The following is a 20,292-nucleotide window of genomic DNA, read 5'->3' on the forward strand; positions in this document are numbered from 1 at the left end:
ATATAAAATGCGAATTTAGCCTATAATCAATTCCATATTTAAAAGTCAGACTGAAGAAACAGCAACGCCCCTGAAACTAAAAGCTTACAGCACCTGGTATTCCCAGGCGGTCTCCCATCCAAGTACTGACCAGGCCCGACCCTGCTTAGCTTCCGAGATCAGACGAGATCGGGCGTATTCAGAGTGGTGTGGCCGTAAGCGACACTATTAAGGATATTCTGAGTATTTATAAGCTAGTAGCATAATTGTGTTTTTATGTGTGTTGATGAGGTTGACCCCTACTGCACTAACTGAATCTTAATCCACAGCACTACACTTCCCACAAACCCCCAGCTCACGTTCACATGACTCACCTGTGCTCTTATTTTGGTTCTGACTTCCGCTTCTACGACCTTTTTGATTGACAATCCACCCGACCAATTAAAAGTATCCAAAATACATGCCCGCCTACTCGCAATTCAGCCAATCAGAGGACAGAGCTCCTCTAAGTATTGTCCAATGAGAGCACACTACACCTTCTCCACAGGCAGAACGCTCCCCAACATGGCTGCTGCTGTGCAGTGAAGGCTCAGAAGTACATTTTTGTTTCACAGTAAAGGATTTTATTCAGAGGATATTAGCAGTGACTTGAAGGTGAGTGTTTAGAAATATTGTTTAGTAGCCTGTGACGAGTATTACATTCAAAACGGCTAGTTAGTTTGAAGCGCCTGTTGTGTTAGCATCTGTGTTTGACACGAAGGGATGGGGGCGTTTAGCCGTAATGCCAGCAGCCGTTCTGTCACGAGGAAACGACAACAACTCAAATTCAAACTCTCCTCTAAATTGTCGTCAGCAATGAGCATAGTCTACAAATAATAAACACGGAGGTCGATATGTCGTTTATTTACCGAGCGATTATCACTAATTATTAATATATACTGCACTTCGCGCTTCTGACCTTTGTATTGGTTCTCATTTCGAAAATGTCCACCGGTTGTTCCTCTGTAATTAGAGATGTGAGAGATTTGCATCTGCAAGTCTTTGTTTATCATTGAGATTTACACCCATTTTTCCGACGCTGGTGACAATACGAAGACAGCGGAGCTGTATTCTAGATGGGTCAGTGTAGCTAATGTTGATTTAAAACATTTTTGTCTACTGTATATAACCCTAATTGTGTTATTTTTGTTATCAGGCGGGCTATAGTTACGGAATAAAATTGCCCAAAGTGGATGAGATTGGCTTAAAAGGATAAGCTGGTGCTATGTTTACTTTGCTAGTAGAGTAGACTCGCCTACGCAGGAGGTGACAGTCCAAAGCAGGGGTTGTTGTTGTTGTAGTAGTAGTAGTAGTAAGGCTTGTTGCTAGTACTGTCATCACATGTTTGTTGCTTTAGTGTGATTGTTAAAAGTTAAGTGAGGGATTAAGTCAAGGATAATGTGCATGCCAAACGGAAACTTCTGCTAGGAGCAGATTTAGAAGGAGATCTGGGAGTAAAGACTAAAGTCAGCCCACAGAGCTGGAAGGCATTTCCTCACTGATCCTTTAACACAAAACGTGTTTTGACTTGTTTGCAAACAGCAGAAGTGAATTTAAAGATGGCTGAGCTGTGGTTAGAATCATGGGAGCTGCAAAACTGGTATAACTTACACATGAATATCATGTTCAAAGACATTTGGGGTTACTATTTGTTTACACAGAAAGGCATATAACTGCTTTTTGTCATTGTTGTTTGCATGGCATGTGGAATGTTGGGCCACATGCTGCAGTGTTTTTCAAACGAGGACAGTAAATAGAAATATGTGCCATTAGTTTTAGCGTAACTTGATCTGGAGAATGCCTTCCTGTCAAGGTCTAAGCTGCGTCATACTCATAGCAGTGATTTGTGGCTTGATCCCTCTCAGGCAGTCTTACTTTGTAGTTGGTGCACCCTCTCACCCTTCAGTGTGTCTGCCTCTTTTCTCCTCTGTTTGGCTGAGCACTGACAACTCATTGCCAATGGAGACTGCTGACTCTGGAGTTCACTGGGTTTTTTTTTGTGCCAGGGGAAGCTGCTTATGTGGTCAAAGTGAGTGTGTCTGGTGTCAGGAGATTCAGGGTCTTAGCCTGCTTTTCAATAGAGCTATTATGCTAACACCGGGTGCTTTTGCCAGACCCTGTCACCACACAACATGACAGTGCTGCTGAAGCTAACTTTATGTTAATAATATGTGTGATATGTCATTTATCCACAGGCCTCTACATGAATGTCATGAAAAGGATCTCTGTGGAGCATCTGAGCAACACTTAATCCTCCAAACAAAAAGCCCATATTCCACTGTTCATATCCTCTTTCTGCTGGGCCTTTTGGGCGTCGGTGTCCCTCCTTTCACACTGGAAGAAAAAGGGAGGGCTGAAGGTGTTGCCAGGTGGAGGACCAAGGCTGCACCCACCTGCCCTCTTCAACCTCCTCCGTCCATATCTGAGCCACTTGACCTGCACTGTCCACAGGCAGTGGGCTAAGAGGGATCTGGCGGCGAGCCTTGAGAGTGCGGCACTGACAGGGCTCTGCCAGGTGGCCTTGGCTGGTTGAGGAACAGAGCATGTTGAGTGGTTGTGGTTGCCATGGAGCCGCAGGATAAGAAGAAGGTGAGTTTGGTTGCTTAGCTCAGCATCTGCGTATGCTACTTAAATGTCCTTGAGGTGGTGGTTGTTTATTGAGCAGAAAGGCCCCTGAGATTTAGATGGAGCCCAGGAGAGTGCTTAGCCATGTTGCAATGTTTTCTAGCATGAGGTCTTGCTCTTCCAAGTTTCTCTGCTGGGATACATTTACAAACAGATATGTAAACAATGTTATTTACCACATGAGCATGAGTGGAAACATTGGTAATAAACCCACAGTATTGGCATTGGTTTACACCATCAATGACAGACAGTTCAGAGCTTTGTAGATTCCTGACAGCTTTTCCTTTCTTTGCAAAGCATTCACCATATACACATCAAAAATATCAACCAACCTTGCAGACTGAAGTTGAATTTATGTTGTCAACTGGAAATGAGATAGTAAAAAGTTGTTCTTTTAAAGGTAGGGTAGGAGATTTTGAAAACTCAGCCAGATTTCGAAAGTAAACACACGCCCCTTTCTCTCGGAGCTCACCCCGAAGCCACGCCTCCCAATCACATGGACGTGCATTACCTGAAAACGAGCTGCGGTCTGTGACTTCGGCCATCATGCAGGTACCTCTCTGGTGCGTGCAGAGCAGGAAGAGAGTGACAACCAGCCAATACTCCGTGCAAGGTCCACCCGGAGGATTGGCTGATGTTTTTAGCATTTTATAGCTTCCACAGATGATTCATATTCTTCGTTTTAATGCGAAACTGCCGAACTAATCGGTTGCTATCTGGTTGTAAAGAGAAGTTACACTAATTTAACAAAAAGTGCATCAGAATGAAATCTCCTACACTACCTTTAACTAATTGAGGGAATATAGTAATTGGAAAAAAATGTGCATGAAAAATCTATAGAGGGCTATGTTCAGCCTACACCTTTGTCCCCACAAATATCGGGACACCCCTATCAGTCAAAACAGAGGGGCTAAGTGGCAAGAGCAAGTGATGAAATGGTGTGATGCTTTAGATAAGAAATGGAAAATCAAAACTATGACAGAAAACACAACCATCCTCAATAACTTTAACTCCTAAACGGTCAAAAGTTCAAACATCTTTAGTTAAACATAGATGTGTAGGAGAAGCATTACATAACCGGACACCTCTGGGTCAGCATAACACGCATGTGAATGGAAATGTTGTCGCTGCCACCAAGCTGTTGCTCAACAGGCTTGAAGACCTCTTCTTTCTCATTTTTCGCACCTATGTGCTGTATTCAGTTATGTAATCATTACCTCATAATACTACAGTCAGAGGCATGGGGCTGCCCTCCTCAAGGAGACATGAATGTAGTAGAAAAATAGGTAGAGTCGACCTATTCACAAGTTTTTTCTCCTTCTAAACAAATTCATGTATTTTTAGAATTTTGTTAAAAACTCATAAACAGAAAAATCTTAAATACATTTGTTTATCAGGGTTGTTATTATTGATGTAGCAACAATGGGTTTTTGACTGACCGACCATCTGTGTGCATTTATCCATTGCTGTAAAATATGCTAAGCTGGCAAGAGTGGGGTTATACAAGCCTGATTGGTATTGTTCCTGTCAGAGCCTCTTTTTTTTTTTGCCCTCCACTATGTCTGCCCCCCCCCACATTGGTTTTGTTGCTTCCAACCAGCTGCTGAACTGTGTTGAACCGAGCGAGGCACTGTCCACGCCAGAGAGACAGCCAGACTCTGTGTATTTGAATTAAAGTCTAGCTGGCAGCGCGCACTGACGCTGGGCTCTGTTGTCTGCAGCTCAGTGACGAGGAAATTTGGGTGAGGTTTTGCAGCATCACCAGCTCGCTCCTGATTATAGACATGAGCAGGCAGCCTCTCCAGTAAGGACTCAATCAACAGGACTATAGCTCCTGAAATGTAACCATACCCGCCGTTAGACAGAAGCAGTGTTTATAGACATTTTAGAGACGCAGGGCAGAGCTTGGCCACCATGGTGTTGAAGATGAGAGAAGGGTTCTATCTGAGGAAGAGGAGCAGTGTAAGTTGTGTCTCACTTGTTTTTGTTAGTCTGTATTCTAATGCATTCTCATCAGTGTAACCAGATGAGTGATAAGAGGTAGATATACTGCAGTTAAAGCGAGCCGTTTGATGTCAGTGGTAGTCTTCAATGCTCATGATTTGTTGGAAGGTCAGATCCTTTCCTGGTTATAGGCGTGCTCAGCCTCCTTGTGGCTCTGCATGTTTATGTCTGTCTGGAGGATTTTTGTTGAGGCTTTGTTACTCTGGGAAAAAAGGGAAGATATTTATAGCATGGCTGCGTGGGATGTAGAGCCTGAAAGCTGAACCCAGTGTGTACATGTGTGAGACTTTTCATATTTGTGTATGCCTTTCTAATCATGTATGTGCAGGCCTTTGCTGACACACACAACCTCTCAGTGACAGGGGGTATGGGAAAAGGTTGTGTTCCCATTATGGCCCTGTTTCCCTCTCAGACGTTCTCTCTCTCTATTAAGATGGTCATTTCTTTTGTCTTTGCAGAGCCTAAACGATAAATTATGTTTGACGTATTGAGTACAGTAAGCTGGTAAAATGTTTACTTAAAGAATTTCCATGTTTTTTTTGTTATGTTTTTGTTTTGTTTTTTACTTGTGCTTCTCCTGCTGTGACATGCAAAAATATCTGCTTTGAAGAGCTGTGAAGCTACAGTTCGCAGTTATGCAAAGTTAGCTCGTGTCTTTGGGCTGTGTTGAAAACCAGGATGGAAAAACATTACAAAAATATTCATCAAGTAGTTTTTGAAATCATGACAGGAAAGCTGTATGTGTCTTCGCAGGACGAGGATGCTGTGACTCTGGGCCTTTCCACTGCCCAGGCTCTGCTGAAGCTCCGGGACCAGCTCAGCAGCCTTCTGGAACAGCACCAGAGGGCTGCATGCAGGCGAGCCTCCCTGCGGGTATGTATTTATACACTTCAGTTCTTTTATTCTGACAGTTCTAGCTGTTGTGGCTCTATGGCTCATTCTAAATTAGCACTCATTACCTCCAGTGTGTGTATGGATATCTCCGTTTTCCACATTCTGTGCTTTAAATAAACAACTCAGATGTTCAGCTTCTTATTAGCTTCTTACGTAATGCGTTGCATATTGTTGTGCTTATGGTGTTTTGATATGTTTCCATAGGAACAGTGGCTGAATAGCTTCCTTTACCATGGCAACCGTCACTCTTGTCTCCATTGGCCAGGAGCAGCCCTCACTCTGCTGGTGGTGCTGGGACTCTTCTGTTGCCATGGCAGCCAGCCAAAGGGCAGGTAGGTGACCTGTTTTCGGCTAAAGCGTCCTGTCCTTAAATGTTGCGGATCTTCCTGCAGTTATTTTACCACCAAATAAATCAATTGGTAATGTCAGATATTAAGTGGAAAAACAACGGTGAGCATTATTGTTTAAAATGATCCCGAGCACACAGGAGAAAAACAGAAGTGAGAAATTGTAATTAATCATCAGTGACAAAAACACCAGCTGTCATTTTCTCTCACTGTGTGCCCAGACAATTGTTCCCTTCCCTTCCAGTATGGGTAAAATACGTTATACTAACTGAAAGGCTTTAATTGGTTCTTTCACAGTTCGGGTATAGAGCTGATGAACGCCGCAGCTCTTCTTCTCCTCTTCCTGCTGAACCTGCTGCTGGTCGGACGTCAGGAGAGGCTGAAGAGGACTGAGATGGTCCGGCGCCTGAAGGGCATCATTACACAGCTCAGTGGTGAGTCAGGGTTGATGACTTATCACTGGAAAAACAGAAGGATTATCTGATAATCTGTTCTCCTCACCTGTGACCATATCCACAATAATATAATGAATCAGGTCAGAGTGGGGACAGTATCAGTAAAAGGTGTAAAAGTTGTATTCTCACACTCTGCCTTCATCATTCTAGACTACCTGTCGGGATGTGTGGGTGAAGTGCGATGGCCTTCATCTCTTTACCCCGACCTCTACACACCCTCGTCCCCATCGTGGTCCCTTCACTGGACCTACCGCGACTCCCAGCTGGTTAACCTGCCTGTCAGTCTGCTGGTAGAAGGAGATATCATCGCTCTGAGACCCGGCCAAGAGGCATTTGTATCCCTCAGAGGCATTAAGGTGCAGGAATCAAACAAGCAAAGTGTGAACACAGCATCTCTGTTGTACACTTATTCAGTGGCTTGATGTAATTTGTTTTTCATTCTCAGGATGATGAGCACATTGTGTTGGAACCAGGAGATTTGTTCCCCCCATTTTCCCCTCCTCCTTCCCCACGGGCCACCGAGAAGAGAGGACCTCAAAGCCCTCAGCTACACCGGCTCTTCAGAGTGGTCCGGACTCCAGTGATGGACACGGTCAGGTAGGTTTAAGTAGATATGACCGATTTGTTTCATTGTTTCAGTAGAGTTGTTGTGTATGTATGCATATTTTGTCCTCTTTTTCCAACAGGAACAGTTTGGAGTTGGCGCTGTCTCGGCCCATCACGGTGCTGGACAATGAGAGGTTTACTGTACAGTCGGTCATCACCAAGCTAGTCTGTCCTGTTGTGCTGGTGAGCAAGTTCACATGCACTTCCTCAAATGTTTGGAGTCACAGATGTGTTGTCCTTCACTCACTGATGTGTTTGTGCCTCCCTCATGTAGGTGGCATTTTTACTGGTCAACACTATCCGCTTTTTTTGTGATGCCCCCAGCCTCACCCCACCCTGCTACAACTTTTTTCATCTTCAGGTAAAATCACTCAAAAAAACTCACAAAAATGCTATAAAGGTGATTTTTTTTTTATACAGACATGTAAGTGTGTGATATTGTTTTTGCAGCTGATGGGTGTTCTGCCCATCCTGCCCCTGCTCTTTCCTGTAATGTGGGTGCTGGTGAACGCCTTCGGAGAAGCCAGGGTCCTCGCTGAGTTCAGCCGTGCATCTCCAGCTGGCCTGGTGAGGCACACATACCCAAAACGATGACGTGAACTGACAGAATGTGGAGCTTTAGTTACTACTGTCTGGTGACAAACACTAATAGCAGGGTTAGACTGGTGATTTGATTCATTAGGAGCTAAAATCTGTTACAGTGAGGTTAATATTATTGTACATGTGTTGTTAAAATTTACTAGAAGACCTGAGGCTGTATTTAAACGGTGAACAGAAATGCTACATTCATGTCGATCAATAACATAAATTATTGATGTACTCAAAGCATAACGCTTGACTACATGTAGACCATCTGTGCACTGTGGAAAGTATGCGTGACTAAATTGTGCCCACACTGTAATCTGTAAGGACTCCTTATCTCCAGCAACTACTTGATGAGAAGTGTGATGACTTAACTGGTGATCAGTGTTGAACTGACCCTTTTCTCAGCTGTATAATTGAAGGCTGAGCATCACCACAACTATTACATGATACATGGATGTGAACACCCTCATATTAAAGGTTCAAGTCATCAGGACAAGCTGTCATTGAGTCCACAAACAGTTCAAAGCCCTGGATAAACCTTAAATATTATGGGCAGTTGCATCCCTAGACGGCACTATGCATGGTTGCAGATGGTCTTCCAATGCTGGCTACTGCTACTGATTAGTACCCATATATGAGTGTAACTGTAATATACACACACTCACACAGAGGGAGACACAGCGAGTGTCTCCCTCTGTGTTTTAACTAGACTTTTCTCTTGCCCCAGCTTGCTAAGTTCTCTGAGGACACTCTAAGCAGCTACACCGAAGTGGTTTCCTCCCAGGTATAACCTCTCGCTATCTTGCTCCCAACTCCCTCCCCCTCCCCACCTCCTTCTCCCTGACTCCACCTGAACCCGCCTCCCTTCACTTGCCCGCTGTCCTTGCCTCTTTGCAACTCCCCTTGTGGAACCTCCCTCCAGTACACAGCTCTCACTTGCAGTCCCACCTCACCCTCAACCCCCGATGACATCTTTGATTTTCTTCACCGTGGAAATCTTCATCAACAGCTTCCAATTCAGACCACCTCTCTGATTCTCCATGTGTCCACTGTCTTTTTTTTTTTGCTTCAGTACAAGCACATGGCTTTGCTTTTCTGTTTTTTTTTTTTCATTAATCTTGCACGACATGTTATTTTTTTTCCCCACCTTTTGACTCTTTGGCTTTGGTCACTCTTCATCTATGGATTATCGGTCAGCACCTCTGGATGTAAGTTTGCGCTCAGTCATCTTTGACATGTTATCTCAACAGTCAGGCCTGCCTGTTAAAGATCATTTTCTCACATCATGGATGCAACTTCTGTTCCCACCACCTCTCACAGTTTCACGGCAAGCCCAATCATTGTCGTCTGTTGTTTTCTGGCTATAGTACTAAAAAGGAAAACCAAGCAAATCACCAGTTCTTTGGCTTGTCTTTATGAAATATTTATTTTAAATTAAATCATGGGAAATGATTATCCTAAGAGGGCCAGTCACTTGATTGTCTGCCTGCACTGCATGCCTCAGTATGGCCTCTCTAGGTTTCCTCTCCTTGGCTGGTGTGGATTTATCATGAAAGTATTTCTCTCTTTACAAAGAGAAATCTTTATTTGGAAGACATGCTGGCTATAAAAAAAATGTTAAAAGCTATTATCTTGGATTCTTGGGGTTTGAATAGTTTGGATCTTATTTACAATATCACAGGATAATTTTGCAGATTTTCATTGCATGATTGCAGACGGAGCCATTGCAGGGAAGGTTTGTAAACCTGTGCTGTATGAGGTGCTATGCATAGGAGTGTGTGCGGTTCATGCTAGTGATAGCAATGGTAGTCAAACAAATGACAGTATACAGTCCTTAGTACCTCACCCAAGCACTTAACCCTTATGCACATTTTTGTCCTCTGAGAGTAATTTTTCTGTTTATTTTGGCCATAACTTTGTCAATATGTGAGCAAATTGAATCATTTTTGCTGAATAAGCTTAATTTTACATAAATTTTGTTAATATGATTTAAAAAAAATTCATAGGTCAATAATACACTGTGGGCAAATTTTACCCCCTTTCGTGTTGTTCGGGACAAAAACGTCCTCTAACTTTAACGGTTTTAAAAATATATCAGATAAATATTTTTTTCATATTTTTTGCATAGACCTTTTAATTAACTTCAGTTCTGATCAAAAGTAGTAAAACTTTTTCCCCCAACCCTTTAATCACCAATTTCATAAGGGGTGGTGCTGATAAATGGAAAAAAAACACACAAAATGGCTCATTTTTAATAGAAAAGGTGAATGTGGACTAGATTTTTTTAACCTTTATTACAGTCTTGGACATGTCAAATATTAGTAACAACATTGACTTTAATGCATTGCATTGTGTTGTTCGTGGACATTTTGTGTGTTTTGTTTCCAATTTTCAGCATCACCCCTTATAAAATTGGTGATTAAAGGGTTAAAATCCTGGGGGAAAATGATTTTTTCACTACTTTTGATCAGAACTGAAGTTAATTAAAAGGTCTATGCAAAAAAATATGAAAAAAATATTATATATATCTGATTTTTTTTTTAAAACCCTTAAATTCAGAGGACGTTTTTGTCCCGAACAACATGAAAGAGTAGTGTTTGCGAACGTTGCACAAGGGTTAAACTGCCATGACTTCCAAATTGCTCTCAACATGTATACTTATAGACTAAATGTACTACAAAATATGCAGCTATTATGTCTGGAGCCACATGTGTAGCAATGATACAGAACAATATTTGGCTACATAACATTTGGTTTTAACAAAGTGCTTTATAGTGTTACGCTGCTGCTGTGCAGAAGTGCATTTTAGGTCATTTGGTGACTGTAAATTGGCAGCAGGTGAGAGTGTAACTGGTTGTCTGTCTGTCTATGTGAGCCCTGTGATACACTGGTGACCTGTCCAGGCCTCTCGCTCTCTGACTGCCGGGATAGGAACCAGCTCCCCTGTAGTAGTTTAGATGTCAATTATTAGTTACTATCTGTGAGTGTTTGTATAGTTATTACATAGTAGTAGCAGTTGGTATAATGCTAAGCATGTTCAGCGTCTTAGCTTAGCATGCAGGCATCAGTACAGAAAACAAATTATAATAATAATTTATTATAATACGTGGAATGTTATAGTCACTGTACAGGGAAGGAATTGCTGGAGTCGCACAACTGTTCCTATGCCATCATGTCTTTTATAATCCCCTGCAATGGCTCTGTTGTTTTTTTTTTTTTTTTTTCAAATCAATTAGAACCTTGAAGGACTTGTTAATTGTGTAAGAATTTGCTTTGATAAAATTGGCTGTGTGTCTTTTTTTTTGCCGACTGGATGCTGCCTGATAAAGTAATGTGGCACGAAGAGGCGTTCCCTGAAGACGTGTTTCTTTTATCTCTGTCTGAAAATGCCATCATGGATTCCATCCGAAAAAGAATCTGCATGGATGTGTTGGCTGTTGTTTGCACTGGGCTTCACCTCCTTGCCTTTTAGTGTAGACGCTTTGTCCTTTTTACTTTCTTGGGAGACCAATCACAGCACTGATTCGGACTGTTGGTTCTGTGTTTTAGATCTGGATTTGACTTTTTAGCCAGCTTCCTCGTTGCGTGTTTGATTAGTAATATCGTTTTATTTAGGACTCATTTGACCCATACTCGTGAGTCATGTATGTATGTAGTCATCAGCTTTCTTTTATCCAGCAGAGAGCAGCTCTCTAACTTGATTTCTGTGTGTATGTGTGTGTTTCCGTGTGTGTATTTGTGCTCACATTTTTTTAGGAGATGCTGCGATGTGTGTGGAGACATTTAGTCAGGGTTCTGAAGGGAGAATCGGAGACACTTTGCTATACCTCCAGCCTTTTACACACTCTGGGATCTGTCACTGTAAGTACTGTAGGCCTGAGCCTGTTTTGGAATAGATCTAGGACAGAGAATATTTCAATGCTGCTTTTTACAAACCTTTTTTTGGATTAGGTGCTGTGTTGTGTGGACAAGCAGGGTATCTTGTCATGGCCTAATCCCAGTCCAGAGACTGTGCTGTTCTTCAGTGGACGAGTAGAACCACCTCACAACAGTCAGGATGACCTTAGAGACGACCTGTCTGTCAATTCCTACTGTCGAATGGAGACGGATGATGACAGGGATGAGGTTTGTGCTTGCACTCATAAGCAGTACTCTTATTGTAGCCTAATAAAACACACCTTTTACTGCAGTGTGTTCATCCTTGACTTTTATAACTGCTCCTTAGGTCCAAGAGGGGGAGGCTCTCCTCTGTCTGCCACCAGAGTCTTCCACCCAGCTGGCGGAGGGGACTGAGCCCAGCGAGACGTCACACGACACAGCTCGCTCATCGGACACACTCCGGCCTCGGCGACCCTGCCAGCCTGCACACACTCGTACCAAACACCACTCTGGATCCAATGTGAGCTTCAGCCATGACACTGAGGGAGGCGAGGATGACCAGGCGCAGGTAAAAACCATAACTAAGGCCTTTAAATGTTTTTAAATCATTACTTGATTGTGAGATGATTGGATTGATTGAGGTTGACGTGTCATCTTTCGACGGCAGGATTTTGGGATGGGCTGTCCAGAAGCAGAGGCCGAGGACTTTGTGTGCGACTACCACCTGGAGATGCTGAGCCTGTCACAGGACCAGCAAAACCCAGCCAGTATCCAGTTCGATGACCTCTCCTGGCAGTGCCACCTGCCCTCCCTCAAGCCGCTGGGCCTCAACATCATGCTGAACCTCTGCAACGCCAGCATCACCCAGCAGCTATGCCGCTTCTCTGACCACCTGTCAAACCTGGCTCTCCAGGAGAGCCATGGAACTGTCCTGCCCGTCTATGTCCCCTGGGGCCTCTGCGAGCTCTCCAGGCTCATAGGTAAGATTGTATTATTACATGTCTTTAGTCCAGGTTTCTCATGATGATTTAAGGTCACTGACTCAGCATGAGTTATGTTTTGTGTGTGTCAGGTTTCACTCCTGGTGCAAGGGAACTGTTTAAACAGGAAAACCACTTGGCTCTGTACCAGCTGCCATCCGGAGAGAAGACAAAGGAGTTCACCTCACGCCGCCTGCATTACTCCACCAAGCGCCAGCCTCCTATCTCTCACCTCATCTCACTGTTTGTACGCGACTCTTCCTCCAGTGAGTTCATGTATATCAGTCTATGCAGAAAAGAGGTTTTGTTTTTCTTTAGCTTTCTTTTGCTAATGTTTCACTTTATTGTAGATAATGTCCAAATGTTGTCACACGGTTCGGCCGACCTTATCCTTGAGTCCTGCACTGACTTCTGGGATGGAACTGATATCTACCCGCTCTCAGGCTCAGACAGGTATGGTGTCTGTCACACTTCTGCTGTGAAGTCTTTAGCAGCAAAATATCCCAGCCTTGCCTGAAGCATCATCCATATTCATGTTAAACTTTGTTACTTGTGTTTCCTGTGTTACAGAAAGAAAGTTCTGGACTTCTACCAGCGTGCCTGTCTTTCAGGTTACTGCTCAGCCTTTGCATACAAACCAATGCAAGTATCACTGTCCAGCCAACTGAATGGGAAGTGTGTGGAGCTGGCTCCTGGTCCCTGCCTCTTCTCTGGGTTGGAGCTGCCATCCACCACTCCCATCAAACATAATTCCTGCAGGAACAGCTGGAGTTCCGATGGTATGATTTAATGAATGAGTGGAACAAAATGAAAATAATGACAGAAAAATTTTCTAAGTCATTGCTTTGTGTCATCATTTCTACAGAAGGTATCGGTGAGGGTGTGGACCGTGATGATTGTGTTCAGGCCTTGAGCGGGCAGATTTTTATGGGCATGGTTTCGTCCCAGTTCCAGGCGAGGCTGGACACTGTCCGTCTCATTGATGCATTGGTCACTGCATGCATCCGATTTGTTTACTTTTCAATGGAGGATGAGCTCCGCAGCAAGGTGAACACACACACATATATTTCAACATACAAAAATCTCCCCTGGAGCATAAAAGTGTGTTTGAAATTCAGATTTTTTTTTGGCATGCACTTTGTCTATGCATGCATGTATGACAAATGAGTGTATGCAGTATGTCATGTAAGGACAGTCTCTGTGGTAACGTTGTATATATGAGAGTTGTGGGTTTTTGTGTCTGTGCAGGTGTTTGCAGAGAAGATGGGTTTAGAGACAGGCTGGAACTGTCACATCTCTCTGACTCCAAATGGAGACAGTCCCTGTGATGGAGCTCCATCCAGCCCCAGTCACTGCTCCTTGCATGAGGGTACAACCTTAGCATATACATTTTATTTGCAGTCTGCATTCAATACAGTATAGCATGTTCTGCCATGTTCTACAGCTTGGCAGTAATGCCACAAAAAAAGGTAAGAACCAGCCTCGTCTCTTGTGTTGCACAGACTCTCGGGATGAAGCAGAAGGTCCGCTGCTGCCTGAAGAGGAAGCCCACTCTGATCTGGCCAGTTTCCAGCCCACAGACAGTGATGTGCCCAGCTTTCTGGAGGACTGCAACAGAGTCAGTTTTTTGCCCTACAGTGGAGAAAACATCACTGTACATGGAATGATGTGCTCTGCTAATCTGGAAACATTGTCTTTGGGTTTCCTCAGGCCAAGTTACCTCGTGGGATCCATCAAGTTCGTCCTCATCTTAAGAACATTGATAATGTGCCTCTTTTGGTGCCGCTCTTCACTGACTGCACCCCTGACAGTGAGTGTTCTTTTACACTGCTACACTTTCATGATGTACCTTTCTGAAAACCATGAACTGATGATTCAGGTAAATTCCTGGAAATGCTCAGTAATTTTTTTTTTCTTGGCAGCTATGTGTGAAATGATGAAGATCATGCAGGAGAACAGGGAGGTCACCTGCTGTCTGGGAAGCACCGCCAATTTCCGCAATAGCCGCTTGTTCTTGCAGAGTGACATCAGGTGTGCAGACAAAAAACAGAAGTCTTTGAGCGATCTGCAAGCACTGCAAACCACTAAAGCTAGATCCATACTCCATGAGAACAGAGAGCTCGCTCCTCGCTGCCGACGTTCCGCCCACAAAATGGTGTCATTTTTTTCTCGGAGTGCCTGTTCTGCAGCTCTCTCGGACACATGGCCCGGGCAAAACTTTTTCTCTCAGTGCTGTGCGAGAACAATTGTGTGATTGGTCGGAATTTAGTGGGCGTGATGAATGTGGAGAAGCGCAAGAGCTTCTTCAGGTGCAGAACACACAGACAGAAGGAGGAAGTACGACGACGATGGACAGTTTAGACGAGCAGCTGGCAAACAGCTTCTGGAAGGAGAAACACGGCGCACAGAGGAGAGAGTCTGTCCAAAAGGTGGCGATAAAAACTAATCCCAGTATTGATCACAGCGTTACAGTGGCTCGACGCGCACATTAAACACCAGGAGACGGGATGTATTATTGCAGACAGTCATCCACACGTTCACAGAGTTAAACTCACACAGACCAGAGGTCTGCTACAGTCAGCTACACTGATCTTCTATCTATTGTCATGCTGTACGCCCTCTTCCCTGAACGTCATCAGCTCGTTAGGCCAGGTCACCACGACTGTGCTCACAATTTGCGATGCAATTGCATGGTCAGCCTGTTGCGTGGAGTATGGTACCTCTGTGCTGAAACAAACTCTTTTTTTTACTCTTACCACCCAGGGAGCAAGGAGCGAGTTCTCTGTTCTCGTGGAGTATGGAACAAGCCTAATACCATCGCTACAGTAAAGCATGGTGGTGGCAGCATCATGCTGTGCTTCAAAGTCAAACTAGTTAGGAATGTTTAATGCATGAGTGAATAATAAAGGGGTCTGATGTACCTCTTAACAGTATAATTCTGATTAGCTAACATGGGTATTTTAACTTTTTGTCTCCACAGCATAGCTCTGGACCCTCTCTATCCATCTCAGTGCTCATGGGAGACTTTCGGCTATGCCACTGGGGGAGGATTTAATGGAGAAGTGGAAGGACTGTCTCCCCTAAGGCTGTCTGGACAGCTCAACAGTATGGGCTGCTCTGTCACCTTCCATCAAGGAGAAAGTGTCAGCATCGTCAAGCTCATAGAGCAGGTTAGTCACACTCACATGCTTTCAAACACTCAGTGGGTCACAGCAAGACATTACACGAGTTCATGTTTGTTAATGTGTTCCAGGCACGGCACACAACCTACGGCATCCGGAAGGGCTTCCTCTTCCTGCTGCAGTGTCAGCTCAGTCTGGTCATCATCCAGGTGGGAGAAGAGATTAGCATTTGACATTTGTGCTTTCTTTGCAGCATTGACAATTGTATTGATTAACCGTGTCTTTTGTATGCAGTTCTTAGCCTGTCTAGCACAGCTTCCTCCTCCAATGAACACCACCGACATCCTCTGGGTGTCCTGTTTCAGCTGCCCTCTGCTAAGGTACCCTCATACTACAAATGTACTAATAATTCAGGTTTTTTTTTGGCTGTCACACATCCTAATGCTTCTTTGTATTGTGTTGGAAGTGTGTCCCTTCTGGGGAAGCCGCCGGATAGTTCAGTTATGACAGTTGCTACAGGGAAGAACCTGGATGCAATCCCAAAGAAGGTAGGACCATGTATCCGTCAAATCTCTGGCTGTTCTACGGGCTTCCACAGGCTTGCTGCTAAGACTGTGTATATTATAGTATGTAAATACTGCCCACACTGCAGGTATCAGTTTCAAGGAGGGAGCTGTGATCTAATGGTGGACTGCTGAAAATCCATTCTTCTTCGCTGTTTGGAAACAGTAGTCGCCACGGCAGCTGAGCACAGTTTTCCATGCATGCTATCATTTATTTAATTTAGCAAACCTTACACTGGAATAAACAAGATCTGTACTAATTACTAGTGTATTATACTTTACAGACTAAACAGAGAGGAAACTTTGCAGACAAGTATCCAAAAAAATACTGGAATTATAATTACCAGTCAATAAATAAGAGTAATTGCATTCAGTCTGACTGTGTTTCATGTCTTCCTCTTTGTTCAGACTCAGAACTACTTCCTGGGCTGTTTCCTGTTGAAGTTCGGCCTGACTGTGTGTTCCTACCTGCTGGCCTTTGGGTTCACCTTGCAGGCAGTCTGTCCCAGTGGCAGTAACATAACGTTGACTGACAACAGCACGGTCAGCTGTGGCTGTATATTCACAGCCAGGTAAAAGGAACTGTGCCTGAAGCAGACACACTGTTCTGTTAATAGAACAGACAATATGCCTTCTCTGTTGGTAACAATGACAGAATAAAGACAGTTGTTTTGTGCCTGCAGCTCCTCACCCGATGCACCTCCTTGGTTCGACGAACTGTCCAACGGCCTGCTGCTAACTCAGAAGGTCCTAGCTGCTTTCCTTGTCTTACACACAGGTGGGCTGTCGCTCGTAAACCAAGAAGCGTGTGTTTTGTGGTTCTTAAAATCATCCCTTCTGTTCCGCTGTCATTGTATTCCAGTGGTGATTTCCTTCAGCTATGTCCACCGCTCCCAGTCTCTTTGGAGAAAGAGTCCATTCAGCAACACCTGGTGGTGCCTCACTGTACCTGTGGTGTAAGTTATCATGACCTCTGACCTAAATCCTTTTAAACTACACATATTGTATTGCTTGTTCTTCTATTTCTCGTTGTTGCAATCTTCCTCATATAATTGCCTGTTTGTCCCAGACTGCTAAGCCAGATTGTTCAGGCCACAGTAGATTATCAGTTGTGGCGTGACCAGAGCAGCCTCCTGACCTTTAACCTGGACAACATACCTCTGGAAGCCTGGCTGTTGGTCTCTGTGTCCCCGCTGGTGGTGGTGTTGGTCAACGAGGTGGTGAAGCTACACGAGATACGGTAAGAAACAAAGACACCTGTGAAGGAATGAATGGGAAGGAAAACAAGGACTAATGAATGCAGTAATGGATAAAATAAGTAGAAGTGCAGAAATTGAGGGAGATCAACTAGGCTCAGATTGGGATTATTGAGGATTATTCACTCATCAGATTATTCTTGGGTTTTTCTCATCTCTGCATCACTGTGATGATACACAAGCTCTGATTTGTCTCATTTTAGGGTGCGAGTTCGCTACCAGAAGAGACAGAAGCTACAGTTTGAAACCAAGCTGGGGATGAACTCTCCATTCTGATGCGTTTCCTCTAAGGACATCAAGCATTGTGGAAAAACACTGACAACCAGTCGGCTCCTTCTGAAAACGGGGCTGGGTGTGCACACTGTAGCAGCCACTGTTACCACCTCAGCCCAGGTGCACTGCGACCATCAGGAGGAGGAGGAGCCAGGTATCGGGCAGATGTCACGGTGGGGGCTCGGGACATGTTGTTTACGTTCCTGTGTCTGTTTTTATTGAAATGGTTCGGTTTTTCGTAAAGAGCAGGTTAGAGAAAGATTCCAAAGCATTCATTTCCACTGAATCGGAATAATTCATTTTCTGGATTGAGTTAGTTTTAAAAGCATGAGGAATGTTTTCTGAAGAGTTTTTTGCTCTCTGTCACATGTTCACCTGTGATCTGTGCATGGTTACTCTCATCTCCAGGAATGCTCCGAACAGTCCGCTGTACGCTGCTTTACTTTTTTACATTTTAATGTCACCCAATGAGACACATTGAATCGTGGCATATCATTTGACCGGTCCGGCCTTTATTTTAACTTGTCTATTTACTATTTTAATTAGATTTGATTAAACAGAATCAAAACGGCTGAAAAGCTCAGGAGCTCCAAAGTGTGCACAAATGTGCTGTCACATTTATTTTATACTGTTATTTGACAATGGTGCTGCCCCCTCTCCTTTCAGCCACCGGCTATTGTCAGATGTAGCCAGTTAGCTGCTGTTTGCTAAAACATCTAGCATCTTGCTTTTACTGTTTTAGCTTTAAACCGCATATGCTACATATGTAGCATGTTAGCTAGATGCTCTTTTTTTTTTTTTTTTTTTTTTTAGAAAGACACACAAGCAAAAATAAAGGTTGACTCTGGTCACTTTGTTCTCAGGTAGTGGCTAGGCTAATGCTACGAAGTTATAGCTGGCAGGAGTCAGGTTTTACCTTAGTGGTGGAGACTGAGGCTGAATGGTGAGAAGGCAACACCATTGTCATTAAAAAAAAATACATTATTCGATCTTATGTTGCACAAATTGAGGTTCCAAATGTAACAAGGGATAGAGAGTGTTGACACTACCTCTGAGGAGACGTGACAGCTTTCTGGACCGTTCTCCCTGAGCCACATTTAATCTTCACTGTGTTAACAATGCTCTCTCTGTTATTTTATTGCATTTCACAACAAATGTTCTCTGTTGTTCCTCCATTTCTGAGCTAAAGCCCGGATCAGACCTGCTGTAACACAAATCAGGAATGAAGATTAAGGACTAATAATAATTTGATGTTTTTTTATACGCACATATCTACAATAGTTATCACAGCAAGTTCATTCACAACAGATTGAGGGAGTTACTCGCTATGTAACAAATGTACATTCTGGTGGGCAAACACACCAGAGTCTTCTGAAAAGGTGCTTCATATCATTCAGTTGCCTTTCTGCTTGTTTCATCTGTCCACACCTCAACAGACAGACGCTCAGGATATTGTTTAGTTTAAAGAGGATGAATGGTTAAATAAATTTTTTTTATCAGCAAATTCTGCAAGATTACCCCCCAGAGATTAAGATTAGATCTGCTCCACTATACCTGTTAATCTGCATTTTACATGTTCACACAGTTACTGTGAAGCATCAGCAGCAGATGTTTACGTCATTGCTGATTTTCTTTTTTTTATTTGACCGGCCTTGTGTGCGATGCTGTCACGATTTAAAAAAAAAAAAAAAAACATGTTTCCCACGCTGACACAGTGGGGCATTTGTTGATAATCCAGCCACAATTTAGCTGTCATTATCTTAAAGATAGCATCAAACATGACATCTAGTCTTCTCGTGTCAGGGAAGTACTGAGGTTTTAGTATCTTTTACTATATTCCATTTGTTTAAAGGTGTAACTTAATTTCAGTTTGGGATGAATAATTGTATGATTGATGGATGATTCATGCCCCCCCCCCCCGTGTGTGCTCTGCTCACGTTTACATGTGTGCCTGTTTGTTAGTTAATCCATAGCTACAAATGCCTTTCATGTAAAAAGAGTTTTACAACACTGAAGTGATCTCACGAGGATGGACTGAATAGTTAGCATAAAACTACTGACGAAGGTTTTAAAACACACACATTACAATGCAAGAAAACATTCATGATTGATTGAATTCATTTTTTGGGTTTTTTTTTAATATCATAAACATATGAACTATGCTGCATGATCCAGTGAATGCTCTGTATTGATGATGTACATGTTATCTATAGTTCTACTGTTTTGTTCACAACACAAATGGGACTTCACACCAGCAGAGTTCATCACTCACATGGAGGAGATGAAGGGGTTGATTTGCAGGGTGGTGGGGGGGGTGTGTGGCCTGATGGACTATGATATACTTCATAAGACACATAAATGTATATTTTGTATTTTTAAAGTATATGTTCAGGACTTTTGGGAGATGTGTTTGTGTATTGATTATGTCATGTTAATAAATATCTTCTTTTATTTATAAGGTTGTTGTGTTACAGATCTCTAACCCATGATGTGGAAGGCTTTTCGGCTTTTCTGAGATCCCACCCCCCAAACTGGATTTGTGACCCTAACAGGAGCCAATCTTAACTGGAAACCTGTCTTAGCATTCTAAATATGTAAAGATTGTATTGACTTGTAACCTTAACCCCCAACAGATCCCTCCCCCAGCTCACAAAACACATGTAAATCTAATGGAGACCTCTCCTA

At 43.3% G+C, this 20,292-nt stretch overlaps 1 protein-coding gene and 1 non-coding gene across 4 annotated transcripts; one reads left to right on the forward strand and one right to left on the reverse strand.

Moving 5' to 3' along the window:
• Positions 1-81: 81 nt before the first annotated feature.
• LOC114437889 (5S ribosomal RNA) lies at positions 82-200 on the reverse strand. The gene has a single exon (XR_003670942.1). It is a non-coding gene; the product is annotated as a 5S ribosomal RNA (ribosomal RNA).
• Positions 201-509: 309 nt separating this feature from the next.
• On the forward strand, positions 510-20,065 carry tmem94 (transmembrane protein 94). Of its 3 annotated transcripts, none has more exons than XM_028408177.1 (32): positions 510-633; positions 2,214-2,607; positions 5,401-5,520; positions 5,746-5,873; positions 6,186-6,322; positions 6,494-6,699; positions 6,789-6,940; positions 7,030-7,132; positions 7,224-7,310; positions 7,400-7,516; positions 8,262-8,318; positions 11,291-11,395; positions 11,486-11,659; positions 11,760-11,981; positions 12,081-12,393; positions 12,486-12,659; positions 12,744-12,846; positions 12,964-13,172; positions 13,259-13,440; positions 13,642-13,762; positions 13,896-14,011; positions 14,104-14,203; positions 14,316-14,424; positions 15,374-15,563; positions 15,647-15,724; positions 15,810-15,895; positions 15,982-16,063; positions 16,487-16,650; positions 16,762-16,856; positions 16,941-17,034; positions 17,148-17,318; positions 17,538-20,065. In XM_028408177.1, the coding sequence occupies exons 2-32, from the start codon at positions 2,584-2,586 to the stop codon at positions 17,608-17,610; spliced, it is 4,092 nt and encodes a 1,363-aa protein (XP_028263978.1). In that variant the 5' UTR covers positions 510-633; positions 2,214-2,583; the 3' UTR covers positions 17,611-20,065. The 3 variants fall into 3 exon arrangements, with proteins under 3 accessions (XP_028263978.1, XP_028263980.1, XP_028263979.1); XM_028408178.1 differs by lacking the exon at positions 510-633 and adding an exon at positions 1,911-2,047; XM_028408179.1 differs by lacking the exon at positions 8,262-8,318.
• The last annotated feature ends 227 nt before the right edge of the window (positions 20,066-20,292 follow it).

Source organism: Parambassis ranga, chromosome 6, assembly GCF_900634625.1.
Source record: "Parambassis ranga chromosome 6, fParRan2.1, whole genome shotgun sequence".
In the NCBI taxonomy this organism is placed as follows: domain Eukaryota; kingdom Metazoa; phylum Chordata; class Actinopteri; family Ambassidae; genus Parambassis; species Parambassis ranga.